General features: G+C 39.6%; 1 protein-coding gene across 1 annotated transcript; it reads left to right on the top strand.

Moving 5' to 3' along the window:
* Positions 1-456: 456 nt before the first annotated feature.
* Positions 457-16,384, top strand: mdfi (MyoD family inhibitor). Its single transcript, XM_057327151.1, has 4 exons — positions 457-474; positions 1,294-1,540; positions 14,129-14,401; positions 14,732-16,384. The coding sequence occupies exons 1-4, from the start codon at positions 457-459 to the stop codon at positions 14,983-14,985; spliced, it is 792 nt and encodes a 263-aa protein (XP_057183134.1). The 3' UTR covers positions 14,986-16,384.
* The last annotated feature ends 245 nt before the right edge of the window (positions 16,385-16,629 follow it).

Raw genomic sequence — 16,629 nt, 5'->3', positions numbered from 1 at the left:
TGATCTTACTTGTGCTATCATAATATTCACATTTTGAAGTAAGACATCAGATAAGTTAGACATATGTCTAAAAACTGTGTTCAGGAAATACTTGGTTTTCAAACCCACATGTTTTCGACCTTGGTTAGAGGTTGATTATTGTGACTTTCACTGCAGTTATTGTGATTTTTTCTCCTCCCGTCAGCAGCTGCTTCCAGATGTGGACTCTTCCAATTCCAGCTCCTTCATTACTTGCAGGCAAATGTAGGCTATAAGGCCCCGGGGTCTACACAGCACCACAGGATACTTTCAGCCTAAGCAGGCAAAGTGTTAGGGCATTTTTCGACTGGTGGCACGAAGAGGTGTTGTGCTTTTATTTCTCACCCGTGCTGAGGTAGAAAGAAAGTTGCTGCGTTTCTGTGAGCTATGAGCTAAAGCTTTGACAATTTGCCTGTTGTTGGTGTTTCGCTTGAGGAAATGGGGCGGAAGCCCCCTGTGAGTCATCTCGGTTACAAGCTATGTTTGCCTGCTCAAAGGTGAAGGAGTCTTGCAGAGAAAATAAATAGGCATGGATTCTGTCATTCTGTCATCGGCAAATCTGATTCTGATAGGTCAAGATCCTTTTTGCTGTGACTCAACCTCTTCCTTTTGTTTAATTTTTCTTGACCCATTTTCTCTCTCCGTATCTAACTAAAATAATTTATTTAAAAAGCGCTCTTCCTGTCCACCCCCTAAGTATGAAGTGTAGAAACACAAGATTGCCCAACAAAAAAGGGCATAGCGCACAACTGGAGTCTGCCAAGATTCAGAAAAATAAAACCAGGACAGAATAAGCCAAATAAACTAAGAGCACTGGACTGATGTTCCACAAGAGATGTTGTGTGTTTATCAGACAGCCAGTACAGCCCAGCTGGCTTCCATTTGGGTAGGTATGGGACCGAGGCCAGCGTGAAGGGGAACTCAGTTGTACCCAGCTCAGCTAAACACAGCGCTCCTCTCTAAGACCCAGTCCTGACCTTCTTTGATGTCAGGCTGCTCTAACCTCCTCAGACAGCCCTGTATAATTACCAGGCCACATAATAAGACCACTTGGCTCCAGTGCTAACTTATAAAACACGCACACACAAACACATGCTGCTGACCGCATGAATGCTCCTTCACGGATGCGTGAGCACAACGCAGTCGAAAGCGCATGCGCACATGTGAACGTATGGTAAACTGTTGCACATGCAAAGTGAAGAGCTGGTAGAAAAGTGAAAATAGTGAACATAAACATCCTTCTGAACGGTGCTGTGCTGGGTTAAAGACTGAAAGTCAAGAGGTTCACAAACACATGCACAATATCACAGATATGAAAATGAAACTGTGTTTTCTTATATTGATTTTTACTATCTTTTTTCCTTTGTTTTTTTTCTGGCGTCAGAACGGGACGAATCCAGTGAGCAGACAACACAGAACACCACACTCGTGGAGAAAACAAAAGAGGTGGAGAATGGCAGCAACAACAACAACAGTTTGTCTCAGCTGGACCTTACCAGTGCTCTTGGCAAAAGCATAACATGTAAGCATGACAACCAGTAACACAGTAAGACTACATTTCCCAGCAGCCCTTTAGTTTGTTTTTACTTGCTGTGTTTGAGTCCTATAAAGTACCTCAGAGATGACATATTTTTGTAGGGCAACCTTGAAGTTAGCGTCGCACTAGTTCCCTAGACTCAAAGCCTATGCATTTTTCCCATAGACTTTCGGAAGATCGCAAAAAATAAGATCTGTGATTAACAAAGGTTTATGATGTTTACACGTTTTGTCTATCAAGATAATCTTTACAAATGAACACAATACGCCTATTTCACAAAATGGCGACAGAGACCGGAAGTAAGAGAAAACTTTTTCCGGCCGCACTGCTGCCATAGCCATTCATTCATTCATTCAGCTTGTTTTCTCACAGGCATTCATTTTATTTACCAAAAGTAGCATATGTTGTCCGATTTATTCATGGTTTACTGGGAGATGTAAAAATAGGGAAAACAAATATTACAAAAACATTGTTTTTTGAGCGATTTATTTATTATCAAGGTCTGATATATGTTAGACAAATCAGCATAAAGGGAGCGCTACATGCCTAACTTCTTCTGGTCTCCGCAACTGTTCTGTGTAGTGAACGGAGCTAGAGCATTGACCGGACAAGTTTTTACCCTACTTCCGGTTTGTACACGTCACGCTGTGAAATAGGTCTTTTGTTACATTTGAAGCCTAAAAACAATCGTCAGAAGTAAAAAGCTAACATGAGGCTATAAACAGTCTACACCACGGTCGCTCAATATCAACGTCACCACCACCAAGCCTCCGACAACTTTTTCAAACTTTATTAAACACATGTTCCCTGGTAAGTAATTGCTCTGTGAATGAATCCCCATCCATGTTTTTAGAGATTTGTTGCATTATTGTGCATTTATATGTGTGATGACGTCTAACGTCCCCGCCAAAAGATGTAGTCGCTTTTAGCAACTTGATAGCAACCGCCATTTTTAAGACACAACAAAGCTTTAAAACGTCATGAACGGGTTATAACTGGTGTGTTTTATGTCATTGATTAAAACGTGAAAATATTTAGGCCCAGTTTCACAGACTTAGCTTAAGCTTAAGCCAGGACTATGCCTTAGTTAAAGGAGGGGTGTCCGATTTCCGAATTACGCTTGTTTAGACAAAGTCGGGCCGAGTACCTAAACAACCTTGTAGCCAATCAGCAGTAAGGTGCACAGTGCACAGGATGGACATTAGCCGAGCGCTGACGAAAGCGAAAGATGGGGGTAGGGGTGTGTCTGTTTTGGTGATTTGAACATCAACAACGGCTATGAGAAATCTGACCCCCGCCTTTAAATTAGGTTTTTTAATTCACTTTTAATAATATGCCTTAGATAAAAACATTACTGGTATGCATCTTGAGACAAAACAAAGGTGTTGACATATTTAAAGATATGGCAGGGCAATTTATTCTCAGTAAAGACATCTCTAACGTTCATATTAGTCTGTGAAACCGGGTAATAGAAGTTTTGTTAAAGTCTGTGTAAAGTGACATTAAAATATGTGTTCTGAGTTTGTCACACAACAGAAAAATGTGTTATTAACCACCCAGCCAAATTTGAATGGAGAAAAAAACATCCAAGCAAATAAAATAAGTTTTTAAAATCTTGGAAAAATAAGCAGGAATAACTGCTCTCAAACTCTGAGGTGTTGAAGCCACGCCCACTCACATCGCTCAACCCTGAATTCAATGCGCGCGATATTCATCAATAGATAATCACTGAAGCACGTCGCAAATCATAACGTTCACGTTATACCCCTCCGTCCATTCGCGTCTGCGTTACCGTTTGCTTGCAATCTGCCGTGAGATTTGTTTAGTTGGGAAGAGTGAGAGCGTGAGAGAGCCAGAAAGCGTGTGCGTGAGAGCTTGCAACGTGATTGAGCAGATGCCTGATGCTAGGCGCTCTAGTGATAGGGGAGGGGCCATGCATGCTCAGACGCTCCATTGCATCATCGATCCACCGTTTTAGCCCCGCCCAAAAAAATCCTGAACAAAGAGTTGGTGAAAAAATTTAAAGTTTAACGGTTTAACTCCACAATTTAGTACAACATACTTCCGAGTCTTTGTAATGTGTTTCAGCAATACATTTCTAACATCTGTAATGTGTTTAGAAACAATTCTCAGAATTCTCTTTACCCGGACTTTAACCACAGATCTTATTTTAGGCAATTTACCAAAAGCCCATTCAAAACACCCTTAGACTTTGGGGCGATGGAACAGGAAGTGCTAAAATGCTAACTTGCTTCCGGGGTTTTCACACAAAAATACGCCATGTCTATAATACTCTTTTGCACAGAGCTAGTGTAATAAATACAAAGTAAGAGTTCATAAAACCAAACAAATCCAGCCTGGGGTTTGTTAAGACAGGTTGACAAACTGGATTTAAACTCATATGCATATGAGTGTCTCATCTCTGTATGTAAGAGTGAGTGTTATAATTACTAAACCATTCCTCAGACCTTGAGCAGTGATGACTGTATATTGTTACTTGTGTAGATGTTGTTGTTGCTTCATCTGAGGTAAGCTCATTTAGGGAAGGATGGGTTTTCCGGTCCCGAGGAGTCAGCTAAATGTGTAGATAGAGACTGGGTGTGTAAAAGTCTGCAGTAGACTGTGACTAAGTCCTCTGACTAAAGGGCTGATTGTGAGTTTGTTCTGTTACTGAGTCACATCAGCACCAGTCCTCTGTGGGACAGCACACCCATGCACAACCTAAAATAACTATGCACACACACACAAATTGCATGGTCATCTGTAGCCATTTGTCGGCATTTGTATTTCAATGATATACATGTAACATTGCAGTAGAAAGAGCTTAGTGTGGTTAGTTGAAGCCTTAAATATATTCCTGTAAGACACAGATGTAGATTCAATTTGGCAGAACAATGGCAGAGGGTCTCCTGGGACATGTCAGCTGAAAGATGTTTAAGAGGTGTTAAACATCAGCATGATGTGGCCAAAGGGAGCACTTGCCATTTGCCTTTGACAACTGAGATGTGATATTTTTGGTGGTCACTGCATGCCATTATTGTAATGTTGCCCAGACAACAGTGCCAGGTGAGTTATAGCGCTGTGTTTTTGGCAGCCAAAACCAACTTTCTTACTGCTATCGAGGGCATATATTGGGGATAGTGTTTCATAGACTTTTTCATGGTTTTATAGTCAACTTTTCTTTTACCTCATGTTAAACAGTGGCCTTTACATAAATCATGTGTTTGTGTGATTGTATTTATCATGCAGCGGTAAAAAATATACTGTATATATTGTGGTAGATACCGTATGTCCACCTGTGTATAACAGGGAAGACTGCTTTTATTTACACAAGCGACAAATGACCAGTGAATTATGTAAAAATACATAGGCATTGTTGGGCACTGAATGGGCATTGAACGTGAAGCAGAGTTATTTATGGTTACCAAGTGATTTTGTTCAATAATATACTGTAGAATTCAGTAGATCACAGTCACATGTGTGCACATGTTTCATAAAAGATTTGAATGTGATTAAGATAATTAGATATTAGAGTAAGAATTATCTTTTTAATAGTCAGTTACTTGTTTGTGTTACGTGTTAAACTGTGTTGCATTAATGCCAGACTAGCAAAAAGGGGCAGAGCTCAATAATTGGGGTTTAAAACATTATTTAAAACATTGTAATCAAAAGTTGAAATCCTAACTGCAACACAAATTATATTTAGTCAAGTCAAGTCACGCTTTATTTATAAAGCACTTTCAAAACCATCATAATGGACCAAGGTGCTGTACATCCACAAAAGTACATCCACATACATTACAATAAAATAACATATAAAATTCAGCCCCAGTCAAATCCCAAAGGCCTAATAAAATATAAAAAAGTCTTTTAGTCCTTTTAAACATGTCCACACTTGGCATAAAAATATATTAATAAAAATTAATATTAAAATAATCAACAGATAAGTCAGTATTCAGATTTAGACAGTAATCATTAGCTACAGCCCTAATATGTTATTTTTCTTGTTTTAAGCCTGCTTCAGACCTTATCTTATAATATAAGACCTTATCTTATAATAAAATATATTACAGTATACAGGTCACACACTGCTCGACATGGATCTAATAAACTTGGGAACGACATGCATGTACACTGTTCGATGATGACACTTCCTGAATCTTAGGCTACGGCTCAAATTAGAAACGTCATCAGCGTGCACAAATTGTAAACAAACAAAGCAACATGAAGTGTTGATCAATATGTCATTTCATGTTGCATTTTTATTGGCTACTCAGTAGGCGTAGGTCGTACGATCAAGCTACATTTCTGACACTGCCAGAAAATGATCGCAGGCTGTCTTTGATCGCAAGATCCTGACAACGGCCGTCTTTCAGTCTCTCTCACTGTACGACGTAGGACCAGCGTTTAGGAGCCACAACCAGAGAAATTGCCATGGTTGTCATCTTTCTTCTGGGACATCCCAAAATCTCACAGGCTGCGTCCGAAATCGCCTACTTCCGTACTATATAGCAGGTGAAAATGAGTATGAGTCATGAATAGTATGTCCGAAACCTCAGTATGCAGAAAACAGTAGGCGAGAAATACCCGGATGGCCTACTACTTCCGCCGAGATTCGTGAGTGTGAAATGGATGGACACTTCTCTATCCCATGATGCCAAGGGAGCTGAGCAATGGTCAAATTTCAAAAGTAAATCAAATAAATATAGCGGAAAACTTTAAGGCGGACCTTCGTTTTTAATATAAGTGCCAATAAATGAATTTCTCGTGACTAAATTATGTTTTCGTCAATGCTCACGTTCAGGTTGTTGTTAATACATCATAGGTCAAAGAGCATACGGGTCACATGAACATAAAACATGGCGGACGCAGTATATCCGAAATGTATTCATACTACTCCCACTCATACTATATAGAACGTACTGTTTTAACGGCCGATAGGTAGGTACTTATTCAAATTCAGTACGTACTGTTAGGACTGTCACGATTATTATATAATCGTTTCATCGGGATTGTTTGACCTCATCGCGATGGTTTCAGATCATCGCAATTATTGCACATCTCTATAGAAGACACTAGGGGGAGCTGTAGTGCATCTGCATATTGCATATTTTAGTGTATATATTGTAACTAAAGCATGGTAATACTTGTAAAATGTACCACCACAACACAATCACTTATAAAAAACTCAGTCAGTCGGTCAGTTCTGGTCCTTGATTCTGATTGGTTGAGCCAAGTTCTAAGCCGTTATAAAATACCCCGGTAACCCACCGTTTCTTGGGGCTTATTGCTTTATTGAGGCAGCACTTAGAAGCACTTTAGAAGAGGGTATGCTGTATGCAGGCTGGTGGATTGAGTAGCTGGCATTTTCTGACTGCTGACTTATTTAGGACAGTCACTGACTGTGTGTGTGTGTGTGTGTGTGCGTGTGTGTGCGTGTGTGTGCGTGCGTGTGTGTGCGTGCGTGCGTGCGTGCGTGCGTGTGTGGACATGTTTTATATCCCGGTGGGGACCTAAACCTGAATGCACACCAACACATGGGGACTCGTGTCACTGTGGGGACCAAAATTGAGGTCCCCATGAGCAAAAAAGCTTATAAATTGTACAGAACAATATTTTTTAAAAATCTAAAAATGCAAAACGTTTTCTATGATCTTTAGGTTTAGGGGTTGGGGTAGGGGATAAAATATACAGTTTGTAAGTATACAACTCATAACGCCTATGGACTGTCCTCACGGAGATAATAAAACATACGTGTGTGTGTGCGTGTGTGTGTGGTAGGTGAGGTCATGCACTGGTTGTCCATTTACAGGAATAATTCTGCTGGGGTGGCCACAGACAGCTATGGAGCTATGATGTGTGAGAGACAACAAATTTCTTCTCTTTTATGGACCCTTATTGCACATGTGCATATACAACCATCCAGACTTTATCTCGCAGGAAACCCAAGGCACCACCTTAAAACAAAATAGTTTTCAGTGGTTGAAAGTACCATGACTCGAATCTTTGGGGAGCTGCAAGGCTTGTAATGTGATCTCACTCACTGTTAGAGCTTCGCAGTCAGAGCTTCGCAGTCTAGCAGCAGTTAATTTAGAAGAACTATGTTCGTGCGAATTAAATGGCATGTATTTAATAGGCTGTGTGTTAGAGTTTAGCGAGAGGCGTGTGGATTGTGATCGGGCTCAGACGCTAGCCAAAGTACCCTGGAAGGCTTTTGGGGTATAGTGGGAGTCGACTGCTTGCAAGAGTTATACTGAAAGTGTACCTCATGTTAGTCTTAGCTAGTTACAATCTGTCACACCTCACTTTGGTCAAAATATGTACATTGGTGAGGAGATATGATGTACCCATTTCTATCTACAACAGTCAATGTTCCCAAAAATGTGCTATCCGTGGTGCAGTGGAGATTTATGTAAACACTTGGCCAGAGAATAAGCGCGTTAAAGACCCCACAAAGACCCAGTGTTACCCAACGCTTAGATGAAAACATAAAAAATGCATCCTGCATTTCTTCCCCTGCACGTTTTTTTGAAATGCCCATAAAAGTGGCAGCATTGCGATTGCATAACAGACCGGACAAAATGTACAGGTCCTCCTACCTCTCACTCATCATGTCTGGTTTTATTTGCAGATGGACCCGTGATATGTGCCTGCTTCGGTCTATTGCGTCATCAGCTTTACTAGGAGTGTGCAATTCTTTGATTTGTCCTTTTAAAGCATTTGTTTACTTGTTTTTTGTACAATTTCTGTTTCTTAATAATGATGTAGCAAGTCTCATTTTGTACTGAGATGCAGAAACAGGAGCCTTTGTTGAAAACAGAAGTATGAATCTGTCAGGCCCACATGCTCTGGCTCAAGGTGATGATGTCAGTATGATGATGATGTCATGGATATTGCATGCGTGTCTAGACTTAATGCTGTTGACAGGCTCCTTTAGAGTGCGGAAAAGCCTGTTAAATTCACCTTTTTTCTCTGAAACTGTGTTCTAAGTATGTGAGAAATGAGAGCGTGAGAAGAAGGCTGAGTTTCATGTTCTCCAGCAAAGTCCATGCTGATGTCTAAAAGTGCTTGTTTATTTAAATACGTTTTTTTGTCTCCTAAAACAGAATTTTTGCAGATTTTGTGCATCAATAATCTAGACCTGTGTTTTGTGGGTGTGTTTGGTTTAGAGGCCTATATAAATCATATATCAAATTGATGCAGTGGTTTTACCCTACTTGTCATCTCTTGTGCACACAAACTCACAGATCATCAATACATTCATTTATTTACATTATTTGTTTCCATCGTTTGTGTTATCTAGATGCTCAGACTGGGTACTCCCTGTGAGTTTTCGAACACCAGCTTGAAAGATAATGACTACTGTATGATTTATAGTCTATAAAAACATCTTTCGTGAAGAGATGAAGGAAAAGCTTGAGAAGAATTGAATTTGGATGGAGAATAGTCTCATTGCATATCATGTAAAGGAATGAAATCTCATCTCTTAGTCCCATTCTGGCCATTAATAGAGAATTGTTTCGTTTTAGCACAACCTTAAGCTCAATTCCAGTTTCTCACTCATCCATTATCAATCTGTAGAGCGGCCCCATCAGGGAAATAAACTAAAAAGGAAGAGAGAAAAAATGCTATCTTAAATTACAGCTTTTAAAATTCTTTGATTAGAGTCTTCATCGCAAGAGATTGTCATTGAAATGAGCTGGGGCAGAGCGGGATTAAAGACTACTGTGTTTCTTGTGAAGCAATGCTGTTTTTTAAGACCACACTGTAAAATCTGGCACTGCCTCCCTCTCAAAAAGCCATATTATTTAGCTTCTGCCACATTATAATAGTTACAAACAAGAAGCATCCTTGTTTAGAACGGGAATTTCCAACCAGTGGTGTTTTGGATGTGAAGATGCTATATATTTTTCTTTTTGGGCTGTCTGTAGATGAAGAGAGAACGGTGCAGTCAAAGTTCTTGAATTTATTGTTTGTGTTTTCATTTTGTATTGTGCAGAATACGCTGCTGACTAACAGGTTTCTGTGGCCCTGTGGGTTTAAAACAGAAGGTAGTGTTACTCACGGCTGTTTCGGGCAGCAGGGACTTTAAATGAGGTGTTTCGGGAAGCCTGGGGCCCGATGCAGGGAATTTAAGATGACGTCTTGGGGTCTCAGGGGTCCAGATAAGCTTGTGGTCAGATGATGTAGGGGCCCTGAGTGACTCTAGAAACCTGGAGAAACAGAAAAGTTACACTTGTCGTTTTAGCCCTGAACTGAGTTTTAGTGAGAAAACGGAGAGATGCTGAACGCTGTTTCTGAATGTGACACACACATGAGACAGCCCATTCATATCCAATAAAAAGAGAATTCGTAGCACTGAATATTGTTGCAGAACAAGTTTGAATGGCTATTGTTTTGTCTTTATTTAATGCTATTTGAGTAACAGTTTTTGGTCTTTCTCCAGTTAGGTAGATAGAGGCTGAAGGACTCGAAATAACTGCCTGGGGGTGTTCCCAGTATAGCTGCATTGACTTGAATTGGATTGATGTGCTTTAAAGTGACTTTGTATATAGATGGATGGTTTTAAGTGCGTTTCAGAAGAGTAATCACGGTTGGATCTGCTTCACTCATGTTGCCAAGGGCAATAGATGCCTGATGGACTTGCACAACATCTTTGAACGCATATTTCTCTGTTTCCACTCTCCTCCCAGTTAGTCCATTTTAAAGCCATCTCTATATACTCAGTGCTTATGTGCTTTGACCTGCAACCTGATGCTGATTCATTTCATCACTGAGCATTTACACCCACAGTTTTTATGCACTGTACTACTGTAGTTTACCCCACAATATTTTATCACCTATGTATCCCCATGTTGAAAACGTGAACGCAAAACATGATGTTAGGCTTCAGTCACCATCTGCTGTTAGTGTATGAAGAGCTTGGACACATGTTAGATGATAGCAAATTGATGTTCGTATGTCTGTTTTAATATGAATATAGTCACAGACTAACAATGAGTCCAATCTACATGCTGCCTAATTTTGTGGCTACAATAGCATGTGTACTGATAAATGTTTATGTATCCATTTATGGAGATGCTTTAACCATGTTATTGAGCAAATGTTTGTAGGTGTATGTACATGTTTATGAACTGTTGGATGCTCATACACAAGCCATGTACTTACAGTAGTGTGCCACAGTTTGCCCTGGTTCTGAGCGGAGAAAGTTTTGGTTACTCTAGAAATTTCTGCCTTTCTGGCAGAAGCCCAGGAGACCGACTGACGCTGCCTGTTTACTGCCTAAATACACACATACACACTCACGCACAAACAAAGTAACATCCTTGAGTCAAATACCTCATCCAAAAACTGCAGCACAGAATAACACAAATATGCCCCATGTTATTGTGGATTCAATTTCTCACCACCAACTTTCCAAAAAAAAAAAAAGCCCAGTGGTCTTTAAATATGTTTACACCCTTTAACCGCGAGTGCACTTTTTAGGTAAAAAAAAGTTTGAAATGCTGATGGTGTAGTTGTGGTGTACAATACAGTGCTGTTGTGACAATAATCCACCTCTTCGACCCTGAAATAGACCTGGTTTGAATATAACTAAGAAAAAAGGAAAGAGTATATATTGGAAATTGGCATGTGTGTGTGTTGCTGAGATGAGTCACTGAGAGAATGCAAAAGCACTTCTGTTCTGAGTCTAATTTTATTCATCCATCAATGTTCATTTTTGCTGTCGGTGTGTTATTTTATAGCTAGTTTTGTTTTTGTCTTCTCACTAAAGCTTTCTGTTTAATGTTCAGAATTCTGTTGAATTCAATCTGATTGTTTGTTTGTGTGTGTTGGTTGGTTGTAGGTTGTTTTGAGGATAATTTTTCTTAGTGGGGTTTATATATTTATTTCTTCTAGAATGTAAAAGGTTATGAATGTGAGGTTTCTTTGAGGTTAAGAGATTAAATATCAGGGCACATCCATGACGATCATTGTTGCCATATGAGAATTCAGACAGGAAAGTAAAGATTTTTCTTCATGAAGTATGTTGTTTTTGTACTCCAGTCAAAGCCTGCGGCTTTACTTTACATTACTAATGTTACTGGTATAAATTCAGTTTAGGGTCACTGATTGATCAATTCGATTCTGTACACAACAGTACCTGGATTTAATGAAAATGATGTTAATGTTGGAAATCTACATTTTTTTAGCAATTTATTTGTTGTCATTCGTGAAAATAGTCAGAATGTTAGCATTGAAAAGAGCACTTACTGGATGCATGTGGTATCACACCACCAAAGCACTGATGTAGTCAATGGGATTCTGTTTTAAAGACATTGTGATCGTAAGAGAACACATAAGATCATATTCATAATGTAAGTTTTGGAACTTTGTGCAGCAGCTGGTGGTAATTTGGTTAATGAAGTGTTTCAGGATTTCTCTCTCTCTCTCCGATCTGTGACAGAATCGCACAAAAATCTTCCCACATCACAGCTTTAAATGTCAGATGTAAATTCAATGTAACTGTTTCTGATCCTAAAACTAGAACTGGAACTGGCAAACATAACAGCCTGGCAAACAATGAGGGTGGTATTTAATATAAACACCCAGTAATTCTGCACATATGGACTCAGTGATGATGTTTACCTTCTTTATGGTAGAAATCGCTTTCATTTTATGAAAAAGGCTGGCTTTTATTATTGTTATAGACTGTGACATTTAATGCATTTCATATAAAATATATATTTTCCTTTATATTCCAACCAGAGTAGATTTCTTCTAGCATACTGTGTGGGCATGTGTCTATTCAGCCATTATCTAATTTAGATGTTGGTTGTCTGTTTTTGTCTTAGGCCTTACGTGTCAGGCTCTGTGAATAGAATAAGGTGTATGTTTTTCCTGGACTCCACATACCTCTACATATGGGCATCAAACCTCTTTCTATGAACTCTCCTTTATTATTCCGTCTGGTCGTTTCTGACATGACCTGAATGTATGCGTTAAGGCCAAAACAATTTTAGTGCAGCAATAGGATGGGATTAAATACTATCATCATCCCCAATAAATATAACAAAACATTTGAAGCGAAGGGTCCATTTAGCCTCTCTCTGTTTGAGGGGCTTATTTCCTTTGGCTCTGAAGGTCTGCATTTCACGTAGTTGTTCTTTCTTCCAGAATAATTAGTCTTCTGCGGTGCTCGAGAGTAAAATATACGAAGTGCTGTGGACGGCTTGCCAAAGTCAACTCAACGGGCAGTTTGTGGAGGAACACTAGAACATTTGTAGGCTGTAAACTCACAGGGAGACTGTGTCTGAACCTGGCTGAAACGTTCGGCCTCATCCTCACACCCAGCTCAAAAAAGACTGACGTTTAAGTCATAACTTAGGTGATATGCATCTCTCTGTTTTCTTTACCCTGATTTGGCTGCACTGTGCCATATCGCTGGGCGCGTTCTTTTGTTTTCAATGGCAGGCTGTGTGAAACGTGGTCCATTTAAAACATTCGTCCACTATTCTGTGCCCAGATTCAAGTACGTAATTGAGTATTTGTTTAATCAGGGCTTTTTGCCTGCAACAAATTGTATAATTAGTCTTCAATGTTATTGACTTTTGAGACGTCAGATAGACAGGATTAGCTGCCAGTTAGCTTCTAGCTATAATGTAGAAACGGAACCTTAGACTTCTGTAGTTTCTATTTATTTCTCCATTTTCAGGCACACAAATGTTTCCTGCAACTTTAGTTTTGTTGCTTATTTTCTATGTTGTCTGGTCATTTGATCTCTGTGGGAACTGAAGTATAATATTGATTTAATGTTTGTTTATTTGTGTCTTTTGCGTGCAATGATATGCTTATCCGCTCTGGTCTTTTGATCTCTGTTGATTAATTTGTGTTACTTCATTTGCGTTCTCGCCTGTGTATTTTGGTCTGTTTCTTCCTGGTCCTTTGAAGCTGGTTGGGGAAAGCTATCGTAAACAAAAAAATATTAAGAATAAACAAACTATAGAAGAGGCAGATGAAGATGAACCAATGTGAACCACATCATTTTAGTCTAGACACAGATGCATGCTTTCAAGGATCAAGTGGATATTGTAAACATGTGCATTCTTCCTGACAGGAACATTGTCCATTCGTCGATTCGTGTCATGCTATGATTGAATCAGCAAGACTAGGACTGATATACCTTAAATGTGCAACATATTCACCGTTTGATTTTTCGCCGCGTAAATTTAGGTTTTTAAAGACTTTTGGTCTTGGAGCACGATTAAGGGGAAGATCTTGAATTAAGAGCTACAGTACCAGAAAATCATAGCATTTAACCTCACCCTCTATACGGATCTTTTAGTCTTCAGATATTTAAACAAGAATCTGCCTGCCGCCCTGTTTTGGAAAGATGATGTAGAAGGAAAAATGCTGGTTCCATTAGAAGAAACAAGATGCTAATTAAGTTTACCGGCCAAGTATGTAGCTGTTGTTTTTCTTTTGCACGTCCTCGGGCTGTGCAAAGAGAATAATTACACAGCAGTAGAAAACCTAACCTAAGCAGCTATAACCCCATTCACCTTTGTTGTTACTCCTTCTCTTGTTCTCCAGATCAACCTCAGGCACGGTCTACGCCCATCCACCCCACGCTAGCTAACTCTGCTGGATCAGCGACGCTGCTAAGGTACGGCAGCAAGCCTCAGAGCAACGGAGTTAAGAACGGAACCTTTTCACGAGCTGCGTCCTCATCCTCGTCTTCATCGTCGGCTCATAAATGCCCTAAGAAGCTGCATTCCAACCCTTCCATCAACAGCCAAAGCAGCAAGAGGAGCAAAGGTAGCTCTAAATCCAACAGCTCCCAGATCCCCACAGAGGCCCAGGATGGTGAGTCACACCTTAAGCATGGGTTAGAAGAGCGAGACAGGTGCCAGTGCATGTGCATGTGCCAAATCTGGAAACGTACTCCGTGTTTCCACTAGAAAACTAAACTAGATTACTCCCATTATATTCAACAATGCTATTTACACATTTACATTTATTAGTTACGTTTTATTTATTTACATTTACAATATTATTTAATTGCTCCAAATATTTACAATATTAGCACAATTTACAATGTAGTAACTCAGTCAGTCACATCATTGCTTAAATCATTCGGATATACCACCAGTATTTATTAAATCCATGAAGATTTATTTTGTGACCTATACTTAGATTGCTGCGTCCACTGCATCCTGGCCTGTCTGTTCTGCGAGTTCCTCACGCTGTGTAACATTGTGCTGGACTGTGCCACGTGCGGCTCCTGCGCATCAGACGAAGCGTGCTTCTGCTGCTGCTGCGCTTCCGAGGAATGCGGCGACTGCGACCTCCCCTGCGACATGGACTGCGGCATCATTGACGCATGCTGCGAGTCTGCAGACTGTCTTGAGATCTGCATGGAATGCTGTGGGCTGTGCTTTTCGTCCTGAGACTTCTGTAAGGAGCGCATTGCATTTCACCTATTGATGATCTGAGAAACAAGCAAAGAATAGATGATCTGGAGTAGACACAAACTAAGCCGAAGACAATCAGATGAGCAGACATTAGGCTTGCACATCACTGGCCCTAACATGATGATCGTTCTGATTACATTCCAGTTGCGTTTTCTGAACTGACCTGTTTACTCTTCTTTAAGAAGATGGGCTGATTCAGCAACATTGTTCCTTCTACGTTTTCTGGACTTGAATGGTTTCTGGAAGTAAAATGTGTGTTGAGTCTGCCTTGGCAAGATGATGAATGCAAGACACAGTCCACAAAACGTTTGAGATCATGACTCTTCCTGGTCCAGAAACTAGGAACGAGTGCTCGGGTTTCATGCGTAAATGTCAGCATTTATTAGTAGTTTGAAATTGTCTTAATGCCAGATTTTATTAACAACCCTGATGTGTTGTACAAAACAATTCCATCTTTAAAACATTCCAACTTTGAGTTCTCTTGTTAACATGTACAATACACTCGCAGGAATTGTACCCTTCTTCTTAATCATTAATTCTAAATATCAGCTGTCAATATGTACAGGACACTTTCTGTAGTACACTGGTGTAGTCCTTCAGTCACTGGCTACAGCGCTAAGGATTACAGATAACAAACTGTGAGTGTGGGACTCATAGATGCATGCGAGTGGGAGAAAGACGTGTATATTTAATATATGGTGCCTTACTACACTTGTATAATAGGTTGTGTGAGGTGAAAGTTATGTTGTTTCCTATATTTGGACCTGTGATTTATTCTAATTTTTTGTCAAAATTTCAAAGTGTGCTCTTAGAATGACAAACGTTGCGTTCATATTAATAACAAATTTGCAAAAAACAGCATATTTAAATGAGATAATTCTTTGATGTTAAGGAATATAAAAAACATTTTATTCTCTCTCTACACCATTCTGGAAAATTATACTGTAAGTGGTTGTGAATTGTTCCCACGTTTTTGCTTTTAATGTGAAATGGTTTTTCTGTTCCAACTCTTTCTTTTTAAATCAATTGTGTGACCTTAAACGTCAGGTAACATATCTAGTACCTATTGTATTTTTCCATGTAGTAAATTACATTAGCATTAGGTATTCCTTTATCCTTAAAAGGTCTATTGCAGTATATTATATAGCACATTGCATTTTAGCATTGTGAGCATCACTACATCATGCTCCTCCTTACTACAGTAACAAAATGATCTCACAGAAAGATAGTGAAAGTGATGCATTGATTTGAATTGTTTACATTAAATGCACTTCTGTATTCTTGCTTGCCTTAAAACTGGAGCAAAAAGATTTCTAAACTGGACAATAGAGGGCTAAACATCCAACTCGTGTTATGGGAATAAAGCAATCCATCACTGTTACATATTTGATCTGACTATGGTATATTTTAATTGCTTTGTTTAAGAGCGGTGTCCATTGATCATGGATTACGTTTACAATTAACAACCTGATAAATGTAGATACGTTCTTTCGAATACACACATGAAAATGCATGGATAATAAATCCTCACTTCATTCGTGCACTTAGCGGTGCGGGGTCTTGCGATAAAAGCTTTTGCATAGAAAGGTTTTTTTGCTTCCAACCTCATTCTGTTGCCCA

This window comes from Triplophysa rosa, unplaced genomic scaffold (assembly GCF_024868665.1).
Source record: "Triplophysa rosa unplaced genomic scaffold, Trosa_1v2 scaffold17_ERROPOS2993530, whole genome shotgun sequence".
In the NCBI taxonomy this organism is placed as follows: Eukaryota; Metazoa; Chordata; class Actinopteri; order Cypriniformes; family Nemacheilidae; genus Triplophysa; species Triplophysa rosa.
The sequence above is the reverse complement of the archived record's forward strand: the minus strand, read 5'-3'. Positions and strand labels throughout refer to the sequence as shown.